This window comes from Vipera berus, assembly GCF_964194415.1.
Source record: "Vipera berus genome assembly, chromosome: 2".
NCBI classification, from domain to species: domain Eukaryota; kingdom Metazoa; phylum Chordata; class Lepidosauria; order Squamata; family Viperidae; genus Vipera; species Vipera berus.
In genome coordinates this window covers 20,216,002-20,235,554 of record NC_138203.1, presented here as the reverse complement: position 1 = coordinate 20,235,554, position 19,553 = coordinate 20,216,002, and the positions used below count along the sequence as shown (strand labels likewise).

The 19,553-nt window shown below is 41.0% G+C and overlaps 1 protein-coding gene across 4 annotated transcripts in view; it reads left to right on the top strand.

Moving 5' to 3' along the window:
* Positions 1–19,553, top strand: part of LIFR (LIF receptor subunit alpha) — a 99,848-nt gene that overhangs the window by 23,360 nt on the left and 56,935 nt on the right. For all 4 annotated transcript variants that reach the window (XM_081315695.1, XM_081315697.1, XM_081315696.1 and 1 more), the window contains exon 2: positions 9,767–9,917. In XM_081315695.1, coding sequence (XP_081171821.1) covers positions 9,833–9,917 — 85 coding nt within the window. In that variant the 5' untranslated portion in view covers positions 9,767–9,832. The remainder of the gene's footprint in view (positions 1–9,766; positions 9,918–19,553) is intronic.

Genomic DNA, 19,553 nt, shown 5'->3' with positions numbered 1-19,553 from the left:
AGCACTTGAAGGTAGGACAAGAAGCAATGGATGGAAACTAATCGAGGAGAGAACCAAACTAGAATTAAAGAGAAATTTCCTGACAATCAGACCAATTAATCAGTGGAATAGCTTGCTTCCAGAAGTTGTAGGTGCTGGAAGTTTTTAAGAAGAGATTGGACAGCCATTTATCTGGAATCAAATAGAGTCTTCTGCTGGAACAGTGGGTAGTATTAGAAAACCCTTCCAACTCAAATTGTGTTATTCTGTTCTGTTATTCTGTTGTTATTCTGTTATTCTGTTTCATACTCCATTGTTATTTGGAATTTAATTATATGTTTGCTTTGTTAGAGTTTGATAACCCATGTTGAAAGAGTTCTCGATCTAAAAATAGCCTATAAGTGATTTAAAATAGATAAATAAATTGGAGGGTGGAAAAATTGGACGTTGTTTTGCAGTCCACACATGGCAATTAGCAATAAATATCGCATCTGGATGACAAAAAGCCAGATGACATGAAATGGCAGCAAGTGTTAGAGTTCCATCTAGTGGTCATCCAGATTTCTGTGGTTAGACGTGGCAGGCCTAATTAAGACTTTTCACTCTTCTCTTTGCAGAAGGTATAATTAAGCCAAGAAACTTAGACCCATAGATTCTTGTTCAAACTGAAACTTTGAGGTTAACAGATTAAGAATGGTTGAAGTTTGGATGACATGGGAAGTGTGCTTAATTAGAGAATATTTGCATTGTAAATGGAAGAGTCAAAATATATTTAGGGAAACTTTGATGATGAATGTTGTTAAAACTGGGATGACAACACAGAAATGAAATTTAAGAAATCTTAACCCCTGTGTCTTGCGTTATGATTATGTTCATGTGTGAAATAGATATAGCTCCACCCTGGCATTGCCTACTTTTGAAGGGATTTCAGGCACTGATGGCCTAAAGCAGTGATTTTCAGCATTGGCAACTTTAAGATGGGTAGATTTCAATTCCTAGAATTCCTAGCAGCAGAATTCTGGAAATTGAGATCTTAAAACTGCCAAAGTTTAGAAATACACTGGCCTAGAGTAAATTCCATTTGAAATCTATTCTCACAATTTTAAGACGCGGCAATGCAGTTTTAACTTTTCTCCTTACATTTTTTCCCCAAAATGTAAACTTCAATTGGTCAAATGAATAAAGGACAATTTTAGAATAGAGTACAGATTAAGCTTGTTGTAATAAAGAATGAAAGCCAAAGGCTGTAACAAAGGAGTTGGTAGGATTTGCGCATAAGAAAACAAGTCCATTTTCTATTTATGTATCTTTAGAGTTACTGTCAGGCAAATTGGCAATTTGCTTTGCTTTCCCAGAAATATGTAGTACTTCTGGTGTGGACTTGTAATTAAGGGGAAAATTTGGAACCTTTTTATGTTGGCAATAGCAACAGGATATGTAATATGAGATAGGCCTCTCTTGAGCACTGCTTTCCTTTTGCTGCTAAAATAGAGTACCATTTAAGTATATAATTTATATTATATAAAGATGATCAATGTCTCAAAGTATCCTCCAAGAGATTGTTTAGCTAACGCCAATGCTCTTAATGTAAATATGAAGCACTAAATTTCTCTTTCCTTAATAGGACTTTAAGGCAGATCCTACCATTGCGGCAAAAAATGATGATGTTTATTAACTTCAGGATCAGACCTTTTGTTTTTAATTCCAAAATAAAATAAATTTGATTTACTGACTTAGGTTTTTCTTGTTCATTACAAGTAGCTAACATTTGTAAACCACAAAGTATTAAGGATTATAGCTGTGAAGTTAAAAATCAGATTCAATTTCATTTTGTTGAGATTTAATTGTGAAAACCCTTTTTAAAAATTCACCTAATGCTTTCCAATAAAATAGAAAATGTGTCATCTTATGTACCAGTCTTAGTTGTACCCATGCACCATTCACTGTAACGAAAAGGACAGTAGCAGTCATTTTGGGCACATTTTGGGCATGCCAGGAGATCACCCAAAATCCTGTTTTACAATCAGTCTGTGCTATGCAAGCTGGGATTTGTAACACAGAATAGTGGCCTTTTGGGCTCCAGGGATCGGTTCTGTGGAGGGTTTTTTTCTACAGAGCAGGGGAGGCATGATTTTGCATGCTGCCTGGGTCCCACACATGTGCTCGCTTGCACAACCCAGTTCCTGGCTGGCTGCAGACCACCACCAGACCCCTGATCTAGAGACTGCCTTGCAAACCAGCACATTGTTGCTTGCATCTTAATAACTAAAACTTACATACACAATATTAACATGTACTCAGGATGCAATAAGTTTGTTTTTGGTAAAGAACAAAAGGCACTATAGGAAACGGCATACAGTATGTGTGTAGTAGAAGTAAAAAAAAATAGTTAGAAAGGTTAGAAAGATTTGGAGAGCTTTTTGGATAAAATTATCCACTGAATGCATTCTCATGAAGCCTGATCCCTCTAATTCAGGGGTTTCCTAGGGGGCATAATATGAAACTGGGACTGTTGTGGAGATCTGAATCAATAGTGTGAAAGTTTGTAGGCATGAATGCACGTACATACGGTATGTATTTTGTTTTTAAAGTCACCTTTTAAAAAAAAGCAATCCATGCCAGCCAGCCAGGCACAGCCAAAGGATCATAAGTGGTGATGGTGGGGAGGCATAAAATGCCTAGGTCTGCTATAACCAATATATACACATAACACATTACATATTTGCGAATGTCAGGGCCAGTGCTAGACATTTTGCAACTCTTTATTGCAACTTTTCTAGCATACATAATTGTTAAATATTGAAAAGAATTTGCAAGAGTCAAGTTTGTGAATCTGTCTTCTAGCCTTCAAGCTCAAGGCACAGAGTGGGTGACTCCTGACCATTCCAGAAACAGATGGTACTATTAATAGTTAATACACTGAGTTAGAGAATTCAAGGATCTGGCTTGATATAAGGAAGCTTCTGGTGCTCCCATGGTTTTCTGCTTGAAGAAAAAAAAATTGTTGTCGTATTCTGTTAGTTCTCTTTTTAGCAATTTTTATGGATCCACAACTTTTATTGCATATTTATCCAGTGGGAATAACTTGGAGCCAGTTATTTGAAGGGCCATCTTGTCCCAATTACATTTTATTTGTTTGTTTATTTCCTGCCTTTATTACTTTTATAAAAACTCAAGGGGACAAAAATACCCAATACTCCTTCCTTCTCCATTTTCCCCACGACAATAACCCTATGAGGTGGGTTGGGCTGACAGACAGTGACTGGCTTTCATGGCTAGAACTCACAGTCTTATACTTTCTAGCCTAATGCCTTAACCACTAGACCAAACTGACTGTCAGATTAAATTACAGTGAGAAGGTAAAGTATGTTATAGATCCCCTCTATTAAGGAGGTCCGTCTAATGGGACCAAGAAGAAGAACTCCTTGCCTGTGATGACTCTTTGCCTGTGAAACATCATCTCCACAGAGATAAGATTGGCTCCCATCTTTCAAAAGTCCATGAAGACATGGCTTTACCATTCCGCCTGAGGATCCCGGGGTGATATGCAGCCTATCAAATGGTTTGTTTAATAGTTGCTGCCAGGGGAGTGAGGTATTTGACCCTTTACTTCTGTAAGCTGTCCAGAGTGACTGAGTGAATTGGGTGGGCATATAAATTTACTTAATAAATAATAAATAAATCATTGCCTCACCTTTGTTTGGCTCAGGTATATAAAAGACAGCTGCCCATCACATTCTTAACCATTGGCCATGTAAACCCGGATTGCTAGATATTGGAATTCAGTAACATCTGGACTGCCACAATTTAATCTAGTTAGTCTAGTTCTGGTTGCTGTCAGTGTCAACTGGAATGAATTGAAGTAGGCCAGTTTTAACTGAACTAGCTAGAGATGTAAAATACTCTTTCTCAGGATTCATAGATGTGATGCTTCCAAAATTTTCTTAGGACATTTGTTGCATGTGGAAGCTGTCATTTGGAAAAGTGGAAGATGATGGTCATCTTTAATTGTGGCAACAACAAACATTCTTTGGTTAAACAAGGCGGCAGTGCTGTTTATGTATTAGAGATGGCTTTGAGCTTATTCCATGTATTTTTCTAAACTTACATGCCAATATGATCTTATATAAATATGATTATGTACAACCCTCTAATTATCTGCCTGGAGAGTGCACTGTGAGAGCCGAGGAGTATATTTTTAAAAAATGTATTTTTTTTAAATTTGGCATCATTCACCCTTGGTTAATCAAAACTAAACAAAAGACCTTATGAGCACAAAACTGGCTGAGAAAGTTTACAAATTTGGAAGCCTCCAGTGTTTTCCTTTAACAACATATGTAACCTCTGGAACATCCACAATTGGCAGCTTGGATTGAGAAGTAAGAAAGCATTCTTCTTTAATTCCAACCAAATTGTCGTCTCCAGTGCTGGGGAATTTGTGGCTCTCCAGATGTTGCTAAACTACAATTTTTGCAGTATCTTTAGTCTTCCTAGCCTACAGCTAGGAATACTGAGAATTGAAGTCACCACATCTTCAAGCTGCTAAGACTGAGTAATATTGGTCTAGTCTGTGAGGGATGCTTGGAATTGTAGTTCAGAAGCATCTGGAAGGTGGTAGATTTTTCGTCCTACTACTCTACTAAGTGGTCAGGTCACTTAGAGGGCCAGTAGTAGTTATGGAGTAGATAGGAATTAGGTGGTCGGAGGAGCATTTTAAGTTTCCAAATAGAAGGGTGAATTTTATTTTCACTCAGAAAATAAACTGAACTACATTCTGGTCTTGAAGGAAGTGACTCGGCAGCAAACTTATTTGGCTTATTTCTGAGCCAAAGCCAATATGAGCCATGGGAACGGATTGTCCACATCTTATGAAACACAACATCAGTCTCTTTATATCCTGTAAAACTTTGCTTATTATTGCTTGTTATTGCTTAGCCTCTCTCTCCCCCGGATCCCCTACATATATCACTCTGCAGGTTAATTTCCTTGTTAACATTCAGAATTAAAAGGGAAATTGTTATGTTTTTCCACCCAATATTTGCTGTCTTGACTGAGTCAGCATTGGGTTGTTACATGCTTAAAATAAATTTTATATCATTCATCATCTTAGCAGCTTTTCCTGTCCACTTTCAGCTCACATTAAAAAGGCTATTGGATGTACAGTAAATATAGTTTTTCTATATACAATTAGAATACAGATTCTGTTCAAATAAAATCGGAAAAGGCTCCTTTTCTTCCTCTACCATCACATAGCCTTTCCCCATGAAATCTGGATAAAATTTAGAAATGCTAGAAATCATTACCACCACCCAATGAAATATTTAAAAATGCAGTAAGGCAAGATACTTAAATATTGATATTCTTTATTATTCCAAAAAGATTTCCAATAATTTGTATGCTGAGGATCAACATGGGAAAACTAAAAGAAGCTTGTCTCTGACTGGACAGGCTGACAGTTTTCTGAACTGAAAATCTATTAAGAGGGTAAAAATGAAGTCTCAACCTTATAAGTAGTCAAAAATACTGATAGCCTGATTGTTCACAAATTCAGCCTGAGTAGATAGTGGGGAAATTTTCATGCGATGAACATGCTTGTTATTTCCTGTTTTCCTTGGCTCTTTTTCTAAAAATGTGAACAGATGAAGGAGTCTAAGGTCAGAAAACAACACTGTTTTATTATCATATTGGTGATAACTTTTTTCCCTGCAATGTTTTTAACCTGAACATATTGAGAAGCCAGGCTTCTAAAAGCTTTGCATCCTAAAGTTTCATTCTAAGAAAAAATTAAAATAATGCTAAGTAAAGTCAGTTATTAAACTAATTGAAATTTAAATTGTAATTAAAGTCAAACCAATCTAAAACTAAATTATCATTTTACATCCAATAAATATATTATCGGATGCTCTGGATGAACAAATCAGGCAATATAAAATGTATTTTCTTGGTGGAGCAGTGGGCTAATGCCTCCTTAACTAACACCAGCTGCCTGCAATTAGTGCAGGTTCGCATCCCACCAGGCTCAAGGTTGACTCAGCCTTCCATCCTTCAGAGGTAGGTAAAATGAGGACCCAGATTGTTGGGGGCAATAAGCTGACTTTGTAATAATGCCGCTTGGGCCCCCCTCCCAAAAGCCCTAATAAGCAGGCATATAATGAAGGCTATTGCTAAGCACATTGATTTGTGCTTAGATTGTAAGCCACCCTGAGTCTTTGGAGAAGGGCGGGATATAAATGGGATTAAAAAAAAATAGCAAAGTGAACTTAGAGCGATATAAAATGAATATTCCATACATTTCAATTCTCTCTAATCTTTTTTTTTCCCCTCCATGGTTCAATTCTTCTCTAAAATTACCTTCCCTGAGTCTCTGCATTGTAATTATGTGGATAGTTCAATTTTTCTTGTCATTTTCTTTTAACTTCTCAGAAATTCTCAAAACTGCGTATTGCCTCTCAACCTTTCCTGTTGCCCTTGCAGTAACCATATGAGATAGCTAGAGGGTTGAGGCAGACCTCCATGGAACTTCATGTTCAAAGAGAAAGGATGTGGGATGTGGTTTGTGGAATGTGGTTTAAGGACCTTCTTTGTTGACCGTCACTTGTTGATGCGCCATCAAATAAGTGCTCAAATCCATTGATTAAAGCAAAAATAACATTTTCAAATTGATGAAAGCCTATGTACAAAATCTGCTCCTGCTCTACCCATTAGCTTTATGTCCCCAACATGCCATTCTGCTGATGAGCAGCCTGTTCCTAATGGAGCAAAGAGCTTGTTTCAACATGCTAGGCTGAGATCAAACCTAAATATTAGAAATATCCCCAGTCTAGTTTCTCTTTCTGCTTTTCAAGTAAGCCACAAAATATGCAGCTTGAAGGATCATGTATTGTAGCTAAATGCTCTTAGTCATGGGGAGGAGAGGTAAAGGACTTGAATTTGTACGTTTTTTCCCCCTCCAGTAGCTAAAGACATGACATAATTTATAAAACACCCACACGATTTATGTTGCCTCTTTGTCTCTTGATAACAGTATACATTTCAACTTGTAAAAGCCAAGCCTGCAGTCAAAAGCCTAGTCTTTAAAAAATTGCTGGGAAAGCTCATATGCTTAAAAAATTCATGATGCTCAGTGGTGTTTGGGAGTGAGTGTTAAAAAAACAACACAGATTGATCATTTACAGGCCAAGTGTTTGAGAAAAATACTTCTTCTAAAGCTTAAGAAACTTGTTGACTTTAAAGCTATACCAGAAAAACTTTACTTTCTTTTTTTTTTCACAAGGTCCTATTGCCTTTTTTCCCATCATCTCCCTCCCCTGTAACTCTTACTTCGTTAAAAATTGTCTTTCAAGTTTCTACAGCATTTTTCCAGAGAAAGAGAAATTTATTTTTCTATTTAATGTATGTTCAAATTGCTTTAGACTATTTACCCCTGATTGAAACTTAACATTAAGAAAACCAAGATCATGGCATCCGGCCCTCTCAATTCCTGGCAAATAGATGGGGAAGAAATAGAGGTAGTGACAGATTTTATTTTCCTGGGCTCCAAGATCACTGCAGATGGGGACTGTAGCCAAGAAATTAAAAGACGCTTGCTCCTTGGGAGGAAAGCCATGACAGCACACTAAAAAGCAGAGACATCACCCTGCCAACAAAAGTGCGTATAGTCAAGGCTATGGTCTTCCCAGTTGCAATGTATGGCAGTGAAAGTTGGACCACAAGAAAGGCTGAGCGCCAAAGAAGTGAGGCCTTTGAACTATGGTGCTGGAGAAGACTCCTGCGAGTCCCTTGGACTGCAAGGCAATCAAACCGGTCAGTCCTAGAGGAGATCAACCCTGACTGCTCTTTAGAAGGCCAGATCCTGAAGTTGAAACTCAAATACTTTGGCCACCTAATGAGAAGGAAGGACTCACTGGAGAAGAGCCTAATGCTGGGAAAGATTGAGGGCAATAGAAGAAGGGGACAACAGAGAATGAGGTGGCTGGATGGAGTCACTGAAGCAGTAGGTGTGAGCTTAAATGGACTCCAGAAGATGGTAGAGGACAGGAAGGCCTGGAGGAACATTGTCCATGGGGTCGCGATGGGTCGGACACTACTTCGCAGCTAACAACAAACAACAAAATTTACCCCTGCTCTTTTGAGCTTGCCTGTTCTTTGCAGTTTCAGTGGTGCAGCTGCACAGATTTAACTTGCGTACAGTATTTCTGCATTATTATTTAGCTTTCCTGGGTTTCTTACTCCCTAAGCTGAAAAAGCTGCAGGAGAGGAAAATGATTAAGATTTAATTTAGACTTGAGAAGTAGGGAATCTGTGATGAGTGAAAGATGGGTATTTGCCCATAGGTCTTGGCTCCCTTTGTAATAAGTGCCAGAATGATGCATTCCAACCATGAAAACAATTTTTCTTTTTAAATAGACAAACACTTTCCTATTAATTGAAAGATGAGTCCCTTTTGATTTAAGGCAGAAGCACTTAATATATTTTGAGTTGGTGCCACAGTCTAACTTTCCAATTTGCTTGTTTTTGAGGGTTAAAGTGGTTAAGGGCAGGGATGGGAGCGTTTTGCTTTCAAATAGTTTTCTGCTTCCATTCCATCATTAACAATTCTCAGACCCTCAACTTGAGCAAAATTTACCCCCTGTGAGAGTTGGATAGTTTGCTGCCAGGTGTTTGTGATGCTATCTTGGAATATTTTAGGTGTGGTAGAGGAGATGCTTATGGGAACATTGGACCACTGCTGTATGCCAGGATTAAGAGGAGACTAGAATACAGTTCAGTTTTACACACAAAGTTGTAGGTTTGATGCTGCTAAAAACAGTAGCTTGATTTCCCAACAATTTAAAGCAATTACAGTTAGGATTCTGCTAATATCTAGCACTGATCCCACTCAGCGTCTATAGTAGAAGAAACGTAAGGAATGGAAGTATGAGAAATTGTTGTTCACTTACGATTACCAACTGATAAAAGCCAAATATGCAAAGAGGTCTAATTAAATCTGACAAAAGTCTCTTGCAATACAAATAAATAGGTTTCCTCTTCTGTAGACCTCTGTATATGTAGCTATGTGTATACAGTATATGTGCTTGTCTATATGTTGCATTTGACTTACAAAAAGGTGGTTGACTATTATGAAAAGGGGAGTAGCGATTGTAAGGCACAACATCAAATGATTGTTCCAATTTACAACTGCAGTTCTGATAGTTCTTGCTGTTAGGTGAATCCTGCATGGTTGCAGTATCCCTCTGTCACATAATTGTTATTTGCAACCTCCTGCCAGCTTCCCATTGCCTTTGAATGTGGGAAGTCAGCAGTGAAGATTGCAAATGGTGATCCACATTGCTGTAATTACAAGCTAGTCACTGAGCACTCAAATAGTGATCACATGACCATAGGGACACCATAAGAGCTGCAACTACATGGACCCAGTCAACATCATCATAACTTTGTTGAACAAGTAGACATCAAACAAAGACTGTCTGTAATGCAGGCCTCTCTCCTTCCCTTCCACTTCACCAAGTTACTAGCGGTTGGTAGTTTTCACCTGTATTAGGCACAGTCTCACACTGTATCAGTTTAATACTAATTTTCCATGCATCTGCTCTACAAATAAATATTTGAAGTGATATGTTTCTTTTGGGATGACAGTAAGAAGCAGATTTTACCTAAGTCTACAAGTCTACAACTAAGGTGAATGAAATTGGGCAATGTAATATATAACATCTAAGACATTCTACACAGTGTATCTTATTGAGAAAATAAGCAATAACATTATTCAAATGTTTCTTTTTATTATTAGAACTTGCCTGCATGAAGGAAAAAGACCACCTGAAGTGACCTGTTTTCCATAGTGAATTGCAAAAGAATGTGGATTAACCAAATTCCTTGCTACCTACTAATGGTAGCACATTTGTGTTTTCTGAACCGGTTTGTCTACAGCCAAGAAAAAGGTTGGTGTGATTTGATGTTACTTTGCTCTTTACCTGCTATCTATTGTGACTTCCCAACAGGTTCTCTGTCTCAATTGGGGAATATATGGCCTCCAAATCTTGCTAAAGTACAACTCTCAGTATCTGTTATCAATGATGGGAATTGTAATTGAACAACATCTGGAGAACCACAAGTTCTCCTTTGTTGAATTAAGCAATATAGTGCTTAATGTACATATTAGGCTACCTTGGCAATTTTAAAATATATGGACTTGAACTCTAGAATTTTCAGCAATGGCCTTATTGGAATTCCAAGGACGTAAAGAGGGTACACCTTTTATTTTGTCAATTTATTGGAAAAGTCTGCTTACTTTTTCACACGGGTTTCTTTGGATAGTTCTTTCAATGCATACTTTCCCAGGCAGCATAATATTATACCATCAATGGAACACAGCATTGATGTAAAGCATGAGACAATGAAAATGGTGGAAATAACGCTAAGCCCTTCAATGACTCATGCTCTTTTATTTTCCCACACTCATTGTTTTACGGGCTATGTTATATTTATAATAATTATATGTGTATGTATATATATATATATATATATATATATATATATATATATATATATATATATATATATTCAAAATTTTGTGGCTGACAAAGAGTTAAAGGGAGACTAGTATAGCTATTTCAAACTCTTTAGCTCTCATCAGCTAGTCATACCCCTATGGGATTCAAACCTGGGTAGCTTGCATGTTAGGCAGCTGTATTAAGCTCTACGCCACAGGTTCCCCTCACTCCTGTCAGCAGAAACCAGGGAGAATGTATATCTATATGTTGGGTGAAGCACCCGGTCTACCAAATATAGGATAAAGCAATCTGCTCTGCATTTTGCTCCAGTCTAGGAGCATTTTTGCAGGCAGATGTCACTACTGTTGTATTGTAGCGGCAGGTTAAGGACCACGCGAGACAGCTGGCACTTCAATGAAGAGTTCTTTATTCAGGGAGAACAGGATGGCTGACAGCGGGTTAAAGTCACCCTTTTTACACAAGCTGTCAAACCCTTGACCAATCCCTGCGGCGTGTTCTCCTGCCGCGGAAACTCTGACCAATCGGCTGTCGGCAGCCTTTGACAGCTCTGAGCTGTCATCCGGGTGCCATGCGTGCGCAATCAGCTGGCGGCAGCTTTGACAGCTGTTAGCTGTCAACAGGCTGCCGCGTGTGCACCCGATCTGTCAGAACACAGTCAGCGGTTTTACCTCATAACTACTGTTGTTCCATAAACCTTTAACACTTGAAGTAAACACAACACCTCTTCCCCCCCCCCCAAAACAGGAATGATTATTGTGAACTAGAATTGCATTTGTATAGTGGATGGAGATTTTCCCCTGTGGTTGATCTGAATGTTCCTGGACCATTCGTAATCATTTAGATAGGTGGGGGCTCTTCTGGTCCTGCAGGAACGGCGGAGGGGTACTCCAGTGTCCTGTTCCCCTTCCGCCCTAACAGGAGAGGATGGTGGGGGTGTATATTCGGCCCCTATGTCCCCGGATGTTGGGTTGCTATGTGGGGAAACAGCAGGGTTAGGGTCCTGAGGTGTATGCGTGGAAACAGAGGGGTACTGTTGACCCAGAGGCCTGTTTGTTACAGTGGGTGGAGATACGTCTCGGAGGGTGTGTGAGGGTAGTTCTCTATGCCCCATTTCCTGAGCTGGTCCACATGTCTCCTGATGTGGCTTCCCCCCCCCCTAAGTCAATCATGTAAGATATGGGACCAGTTTGCTCGAGGATGACTCCCTGGACCCATTTGTTCCCCCCCCCATAGTTCCTTGCCCAAACAAGTTGACCAGTGACAAATGTCCTTGAAGGGATGGGTTGCTCAACTTCAGCTGCTGTCCTGTCCAGATGCAGTCTGTCCAGTTTGGTCACCAGTCGACGGCCCCAACGTAGTTCAGCGGGTGACTTCCCTGTGGTTGTGCAGGGGGTGGAATGCTGGGCCAGTAGAAACTGGGCCAGCCGCCGGTGCCAGTCCCCTCTGATAATCCTGCATAGTGCATCTTTAGTAGTCTTTACCATAACCTCTGCAAGGCCGTTCGAAGATGGGTGGAAAGGGGCCAAAGTGACGTGTCTAATTGAGTTGTCCCTGATGAAAATCTGGAAATCATTAGAAGTAAATTGGGGGCCATTGTCTGAGACCAGAACATCCGGAAGACCGTGAGTTGCGAATAGCCCCCTCAGTACTTATATGGTGCAGCTGTGGTCATGCTGGTGACAGGGATGACCTCTAGCCATCTAGAGTAACTGTCCACCACTATAAGGAATACTTGTCCTTGGAAGGGCCCTGCAAAGTCTATGTGTATTGTGGACCAGGGGTTCCGCGTTGTTTCCCACTTGTGAACTGGGGCATGGGGTTGTGCTGATCTAGATTGTTGGCATAGATAGCACCCAGCTACGTGTGCCTCTGTATCTTGGTCTAGGCCTGGCCACCACATGTAGCTATGGGCCAGCACCTTCATTTTGACTATCCCTGGGTGGCCATCGTGTAATGTTTGGAGGGCCCTAGTTCTTTGTTTGGCTGGGATTACTACTCTGCTGCCCCACAGTATGCAACCTAAATGGGAGGACAATTCCTGTCACCTGGCAAAGTAAGCCTGGAATTCTGTTCCAGGGCTGTTTGCTTGCCATCCTGAGGAAACCCAGGCCAACACTCTGCTGAGGATTCTGTCTGTACCCATTGCTGCAGCTATGTCTTTTGCTGAAAGTGGACACTCTGGCAGTTCTTGTATTGCCAGGATGTGACCTGCCGGGGCTGGGTCAGGGTCGGTGCTAGGCAAGTGCAGTCTGCTTAGCCCATCTGTGTGGCACATTTCTTTCCCTGGCTTGTAAACCAGCTTAAATGTGTAAGCTGATAAGAATTTTGTCCACCTCAAGATCCTGGGAGACAGGATTTGAGGTGTCTGTTTGTCACAGGTGAATAACCCTAGCAAGAGTTTGTGGTCAGTAAAAATTGTAAAGTGTCGGTCGTATAGGTAGTTGTGGAATTTTTTTACACTAGCTACGATTGCTAATGCTTCCTTAACAATTTGGGCATAATTGCATTCTGCCTTGGAGAGTGTTCTTGAATAATAAGTGACAGGTGATTGTACCCCGTCACAGTGGTTTTGGAGCCTGTCAAACTTTTGAAGGATGGCGTCTACTTCGGTCTCGTTATCCTTTTCCCAATTGTCGTAGACTCTTACGATGTCCTGATGGACTAATCCGTTCGGGCTGTTGCCTGGTGGGGCCGAGTTTTCTTGATGGCTGTCCTCGTATGCCATGATTTCCAGGGTGACCTCTGCTAGGTCTATTGTAGGCTTTGCGACTATTTTTTGCTGCAATCGTTCATTTCTTAGTTCCACTATTATCTGGTCCCGAATTCTGTCCTCGAGGTCGGGGAACTGGCATCTGCGGGCAGCGTGGTGTACCCCCGTGATGAAGGCGGTCGCTGTTTCCCCCGGTAGTTGGCACCAACGGGTAAAGTTTAGGCGCCAGTAGAGTTCCAACCGCCTTGGCATGAAATGCTTGCAGAGACGCTGTGTCAGGTCCGCGTACGGCACAGTGGCGATCGGGTCTGGGCTGCAAAGTCCGATGGCAATGTTGAACACTGCCGGTGCACTGAGGCACAGAAATGCCGCGGCTTTAAGCCAGTCTTCGGTGATCTTGTTCACGAGGAGGTAGCCTTCTACCTGCCCCCAGTGTGACTCCCAGCCCTCAGGGTGCCGGAAGTCGAATTCCCGGATGTGTCCGAGGTTAGCCATGCTGTCCTGGTCCAATTTCTGCTTCACAAGAGAATTGGCGGAAAGTTTCCTTCTTCCACAGCCAGTGGCTCAGCGAGTGACTTCACAGAGACTGGTGGAATTGGTTCTCCTTTCTCAGCTCGGTGACTTCAGCTCAGTGACTTAGCTCTGTGAAAGCAGACCCATCCCATCCTCGTCGCCAGGTGCATTGTAGCGGCAGGTTAAGGACCACGCGAGACAACTGGCACTTCAATGAAGAGTTCCTTATTCAGGGAGAACCGGAGGGCTGACAGCGGGTTAAAGTCGCCCTTTTATACACAAGCTGTCAAACCCTTGACCAATCCCTGCGGCGTGTTCTCCCGCCGCGGAAACTCTGACCAATTGGCTGTCGGCAGCCTTTGACAGCTCCGAGCTGTCATCTGGCTGCTGCGCGTGCGCGATCAGCTGGTGGCAGCTTTGACAGCTGTCAACAGGCTGCCGCGTGTGCGCCCGATCTGTCAGAACGCTGTCAGCGGTTTTACCTCATAACTGCTGTTGTTCCATAAACACAACACAACACAACTGTGATAACTGTAAATTCACATATAAACATATACACACACACACACACACACTCTACATATTTAATTTTAAATGTTTATTATAGTAATACTGTATATATTTATCATAAAATAAATTGTAACCTACTGTATTAATGTGAGCTGGGAGGGCAGTGGTTATGACTGTAGATTTAAGCATTTAGTGTTCCTATTCTTAAAAAATTATATAAAATGCCACTTATCACCTCCTAAAATCATAATTTTAAGTTTGAAAACAGACACAAATTAAACTAAAGACAGCAATATTTCAGACTCCTGGATCCAATGCTGTAGCATTTCTGCCACAAATTTCTCTTATAATAGAGAAATATAACCATCATTTTGCCTTTGAGTATAAAACTTTACAGAGCTAACAGCATTCACTTTGCAACCCATAACATGTCAAGGTGTTTTTTTGTTGTTGTTTTTGTTTGGGAAGGGGAAGAGCTAGAAGGTTATAGCTTCTGGGGAGCATCGAGGCACCCATTTTGCTCCTTAAAGTGGCTTTCCTGGTCTCCCCAAAATGGGAACTTGCCCTGCCAACTTTCAAAATATGACCCTCACAATGTTGTGCAACATCTGGTGTACTCCGCCCCCAAACTGATGGAAATTGCACATTCCCATTGAGAAGCAAAAAGACTACATGACAATGTTGAAACTACTGTCAATATTTTCATTTGCTTGGCCTTGAGAAGAGATGTGTTTGTTCTAGGTTAATCTTAGTCTATTTTAAGTTTTTATTGCAAACTGTCTTGAGTGTCTTTAACATGTAGAAACAATATTAATATTCAAAGGGCCTTGGTGGAGCAGTGGGCTAATGCCTCCTTAAGTAACACCAGCTGCCTGCAATTAGTGCAGGTTCGCATCCCACCAGGCTCAATGTTGACTCAGCCTTCCATCCTTCTGAGGTAGGTAAAATGAGGACCCAGATTGTTGGGGGCAATTAAGCTGACTTTGTAATAATGCCGCTTGGGGTGTGTGTGAAAGCCCTAATAAGCAGGCATATACATAGAATGAAGGCTACTGCTAAGCTTGTAAGCCGCCCTGAGTCTTCGGAGAAGGGCGGGATATAAATGGAATTTTTTAAAAAATGGAGGTATAAGATAGGGCACACATAGGTTGACAAGTTGCATAATCAAAAAATTATGCAAATATGCTTAAAGTAAACTTGAAGAGGAATCATGGCATATCTCAGTTTGCTTCCTGAAGCAGTTTGATGTGACTTAATACAGGTAATCCTTAACCTACAACCACAATTGAGCCCAAAATTTCTATTGCTAAGCGAGACATTTATTAAGTGAATTTTGCCCATTTTATGACTTTTCTTGCCACCTCTGTTAAGTGAATCATTGCAGTTGTTAAGTTAGTAACACGGCTGTTAAGTGAATTTGGCTTCCCCATTGACTTTGCTTGTTAGAAGGTCACAAAAAATGATCGCATTACGCTGGGACATTGCCAGCCTCATAAATATGAGTCAGTTGTGAAACATCCAAATTTTAATCACATGACCATGGGGATACTGTAATAGTCATAAGTGTGAAAAATGGTCATAAGTCACATTTTTCAGTGAAGTTGTAACTTTGAATGGTCACTAAATGAATCGTTGTAAGTTGAGGATACTTGTACACGCATGTATTTGTTTACACGAATATATGTTTCATAAGGATGTTCTGAACACAAGTTTACAGCCGTGCACCACCAGCATGTCTGGTCCATTCTGCACAAGGAATATCTGACCCCCATGAGCAAGTGCACACCTGAAACAGTCTGGCACATCATGAATTGATAGGTCTCTGCTGAAACTTTGACCAGGCCTAATTGTCTGCCTCAAAGTCACTGAGCGGAAACTTCATACTCTAATTGCCAGTGACTCATTGTGGTCCCCCGGATTATTTCAAATATCTGGTGATGCGGTCAGGCATAAATTAGAGAAAACATTTTAACAGCTTCCTTTTGAACTTTTATACTGAGATATAACCCACAGTTTGGGGGAAGTCCATACTAAAAGCAACTGCTTTTACAGACTGTCCTTGGAGAAGTTTGCCCTTCACTATTTTAGTAGACGAATTCAGTCTCCTGTTATATGTCAAGTACTTTAGAATGAGCATGGTTGCAGCCTTCTCATTCCTAGTTGCCACATAGCACAGAGGGAGGGGGTTTGCCAGGTGTTGTGCTAGACAAAACAAACTTTCTCTCTCAGACTTTCTCTCATGGGAACCAAGGTCATCGGCTGCAGGCTGGGTGTTTCATGAAAATCCCACGAACAAGCTGAGTGGGGAAGCATAGTTGCTTGCATAGCTTTGGGGGAGGGATTTCTTAAGTTTGTACTGGGGAATGGTTATCCATCTCTTCAGACTTGGTTTCACTTTTGAAGTACCAATACTCTGTATCAATAAACATGTTCTTTGAGGAATTTGCAAGCCTCGGAGTTATGCTTTATTTGTCTCTGTTGATCGGAACCTTGACATTATACATGGGTTCTGATGTAATACACATGATGCTTTACTGTGATCTTCTTGACTTAGCACCTTCTAGAAAGTAGAGCTTAACCTCCAGGATCCCTAACTATTGGCCATACTGTTTAGACCAGAGGTGTCCAATCTTGGCAACTTTAAGGCCTATGGACTTCAACTTTCAGAATTCCCCAGCCAACCATGCAGAGGAATTGAAGTCCGCAAGTCTTAAAGTTGCCAAGGTTGGACACTCCTGGTTTAGACTCAGAGTCTAACACCTGAATCTAGTAGGTGCAGGTCACTGTTAAGAGAATTATTCTTTATGAACCTTTGACTTGCAAATGGATCCTCTTCTCCTTTCCCACAGCTTTTCCTTCTATTTGGCTTGCAGCGCATCTCATGGCATTTGTCCAAACCTGTGTAAGCTGTTGCTTTATCTATAGCTGCTGCAGGAATAAACAGCTTTTCAGGGATTCAAAGCACATTTTGAAAAACAGGGAGCATATTGTAAGTACTTTTAGCATGGTGTTACCATGCAATGATCATAGTTCAGTACAAGGCAAATTGCTGAAGGCAGAATACAATCATTCTCTGTTACTCAAGTGGACAGCCAGACTAAGTGGTGATAAGCCCCTTCTTTGCTTTACTTCTTTGCTTTCAGATGTAAAATTCAGAGATATTCTGCATCCAGAATGTAATAATGATTGAGTTTACAGAGTGTGCTAGCTAGAGTTGGCTGACAAACAGGTAGTCCTCAATTTACAACCATTCATTACAGTGGCAAATTACAGTGCCACTAAAAACTATGATCGTTTTTCGTACTTACGACCATTGCAACATCGCCATGGTCATATGATCAAAATTCAGGTGCTTGGCAACTGGCATGTATTTACGACAGTTGCACTGTCCCTGGGTCATTATGAACACCATTTGTAATCTTCCCAACCAGCTTCTGACAAGCAAAGTCAATGGGGGAAGCCCAATTCTTTTCATGACTGCATGATTTTCTTAGCAACTGCAGTGATTTGCTTAACAACTGTGGCCAAAAAGATCACGAAATGGGGCAAAACTCACTTAAGAACTGCCTTGCTCAGCAGTGGAAATTTTGGGGCTCCATTGTGGTAGTTGTGGACTCACCTGTACTTTTTAATTGAATTCTTGCAAAGAAAAATTCGTAACTGAATTCTTGTCCTGAACTTTGCTTTCAATACCGATCGCTTATCACCGTAATAAATTGTGCTATTTTCTCATTCTTCTTTTCTCTTTTCTAAACAAAACAAATATAATAGCTTCTCTGGCTCACTCCCTGCTTTGTTTGGCATTTGCATGTTCCTCTGCATTCTGTTGTGATTCAGGGTCAGCCTGTGGGTTCGGCAGTTGGGTCGGATGACTCAGATGAGGGGGAGGAGGGGGGTGTTGAAGAACCTGCTGATGATGGCTTTGAGGCTCCGCAGAGCCCCCAGCCAGGCCCCTCCCACCTGGTGGAGACCCAGCTGTGTGAGCCTGACAGCGTGGATGAAGATGACCCACAGCTGGCCCTGTTCAAGGATGCCCGACGCAGGAGGCAGTCAAGTAGGAGTAAACAGAGGAAGGCAATGGGGCTTCTTGGAAGGAGGGAGAGAGAAGCCACGCCCTGAACTCTTTATAAAGGACTTGTGTGGGGAGGGCTGGTTTGCTGAAAGCAACCGCTCAGATAGTGTTTCAAAGCTCTGGTATCTTGGTTCGTGTCTTGTTTGTTTTTGTAATAAATTTGGCAGACGTATTCCAGCCTCTTGCCGTCTGTAAAGGGGTTGCCTTTTCTGCAAGGCCGGTAGCAGGCTGGTACAGAACACATTCCAGAGGGCAATGCCTATCCACAGAATGAATTAATACTTTGTGTTGGCTATAGTCCTCAGGCAATAACATTAGGAAGCTCCCTCCATCCTTGCTATGCATAGTCCAGAACTCTATTAGTGGATTCTGAGACACACAAAGTAACTTTGCTTTGCAGTCTTAATTTTGTTGTGAATTACACAATGACAATAAAGATATTCTATTCTATTCTCATTTAGGACAGGAAAAGGGAACCTCTCTGGCTGCTAAGCATTCCTGACTTATGCCCATATTTGTTAGAGCTTAAGGGTCTGGGAATCTAACAGCACCTGGGTTGGAAGGCCAAATGTTAACTCAGCAACTAGCAAGCCAGTTTTACTCTTCCTGTTCCTTGAGATACACAAAACATGTATGTTTTTGTAATGTTCTTCCAGCCATCATATGTAATTTTCATAGGGGAAGTGGTCTGAAATGTCTAATGATCTCTTGGTGCATTAAAGTCAGGAGTCTTGTCTTATTGAGAAGAAAATTTCCCTCAGTGAAATGCCAGATTTTGGACAATTGATCCATTACATTGATTTGGGTTCAGGCTTAACTCTAAGAATTGTGAAGGAAAAATGATGTTATTTTGGCTTGTTCCTGGAACTGGAAGAGACGTCCACACCCTTCCCCCAAGTGAATTTCCTGCTTGGAATACATCTTTTCTTAGCCTAGTTGATTTTGTTTTGCACCAGTTTCTTCTTCATGTTTTAAAAATAAAGTTAAAGGGGACGGAGGAGCATGGAGATTTGCACACATACGCACAAAAAAGTGATTACTGTCACATGGGGGCCAGTGCTTAGCACATCATGTCCTCCTATTCTACATATTAAAATGAAAGTTTCCTTTGAGCTGAACTTGAGTTCAGATATTTTATGAAATATGCATTTGGCTTTCTTGGCAACAATATGGAAATGGTTGGTTACTGCCTATTGCTTTGGTTTTCTTGATCTTCCAACTAACCTGAGTTACAGGCTGTTGAATTGCGGTACATTAT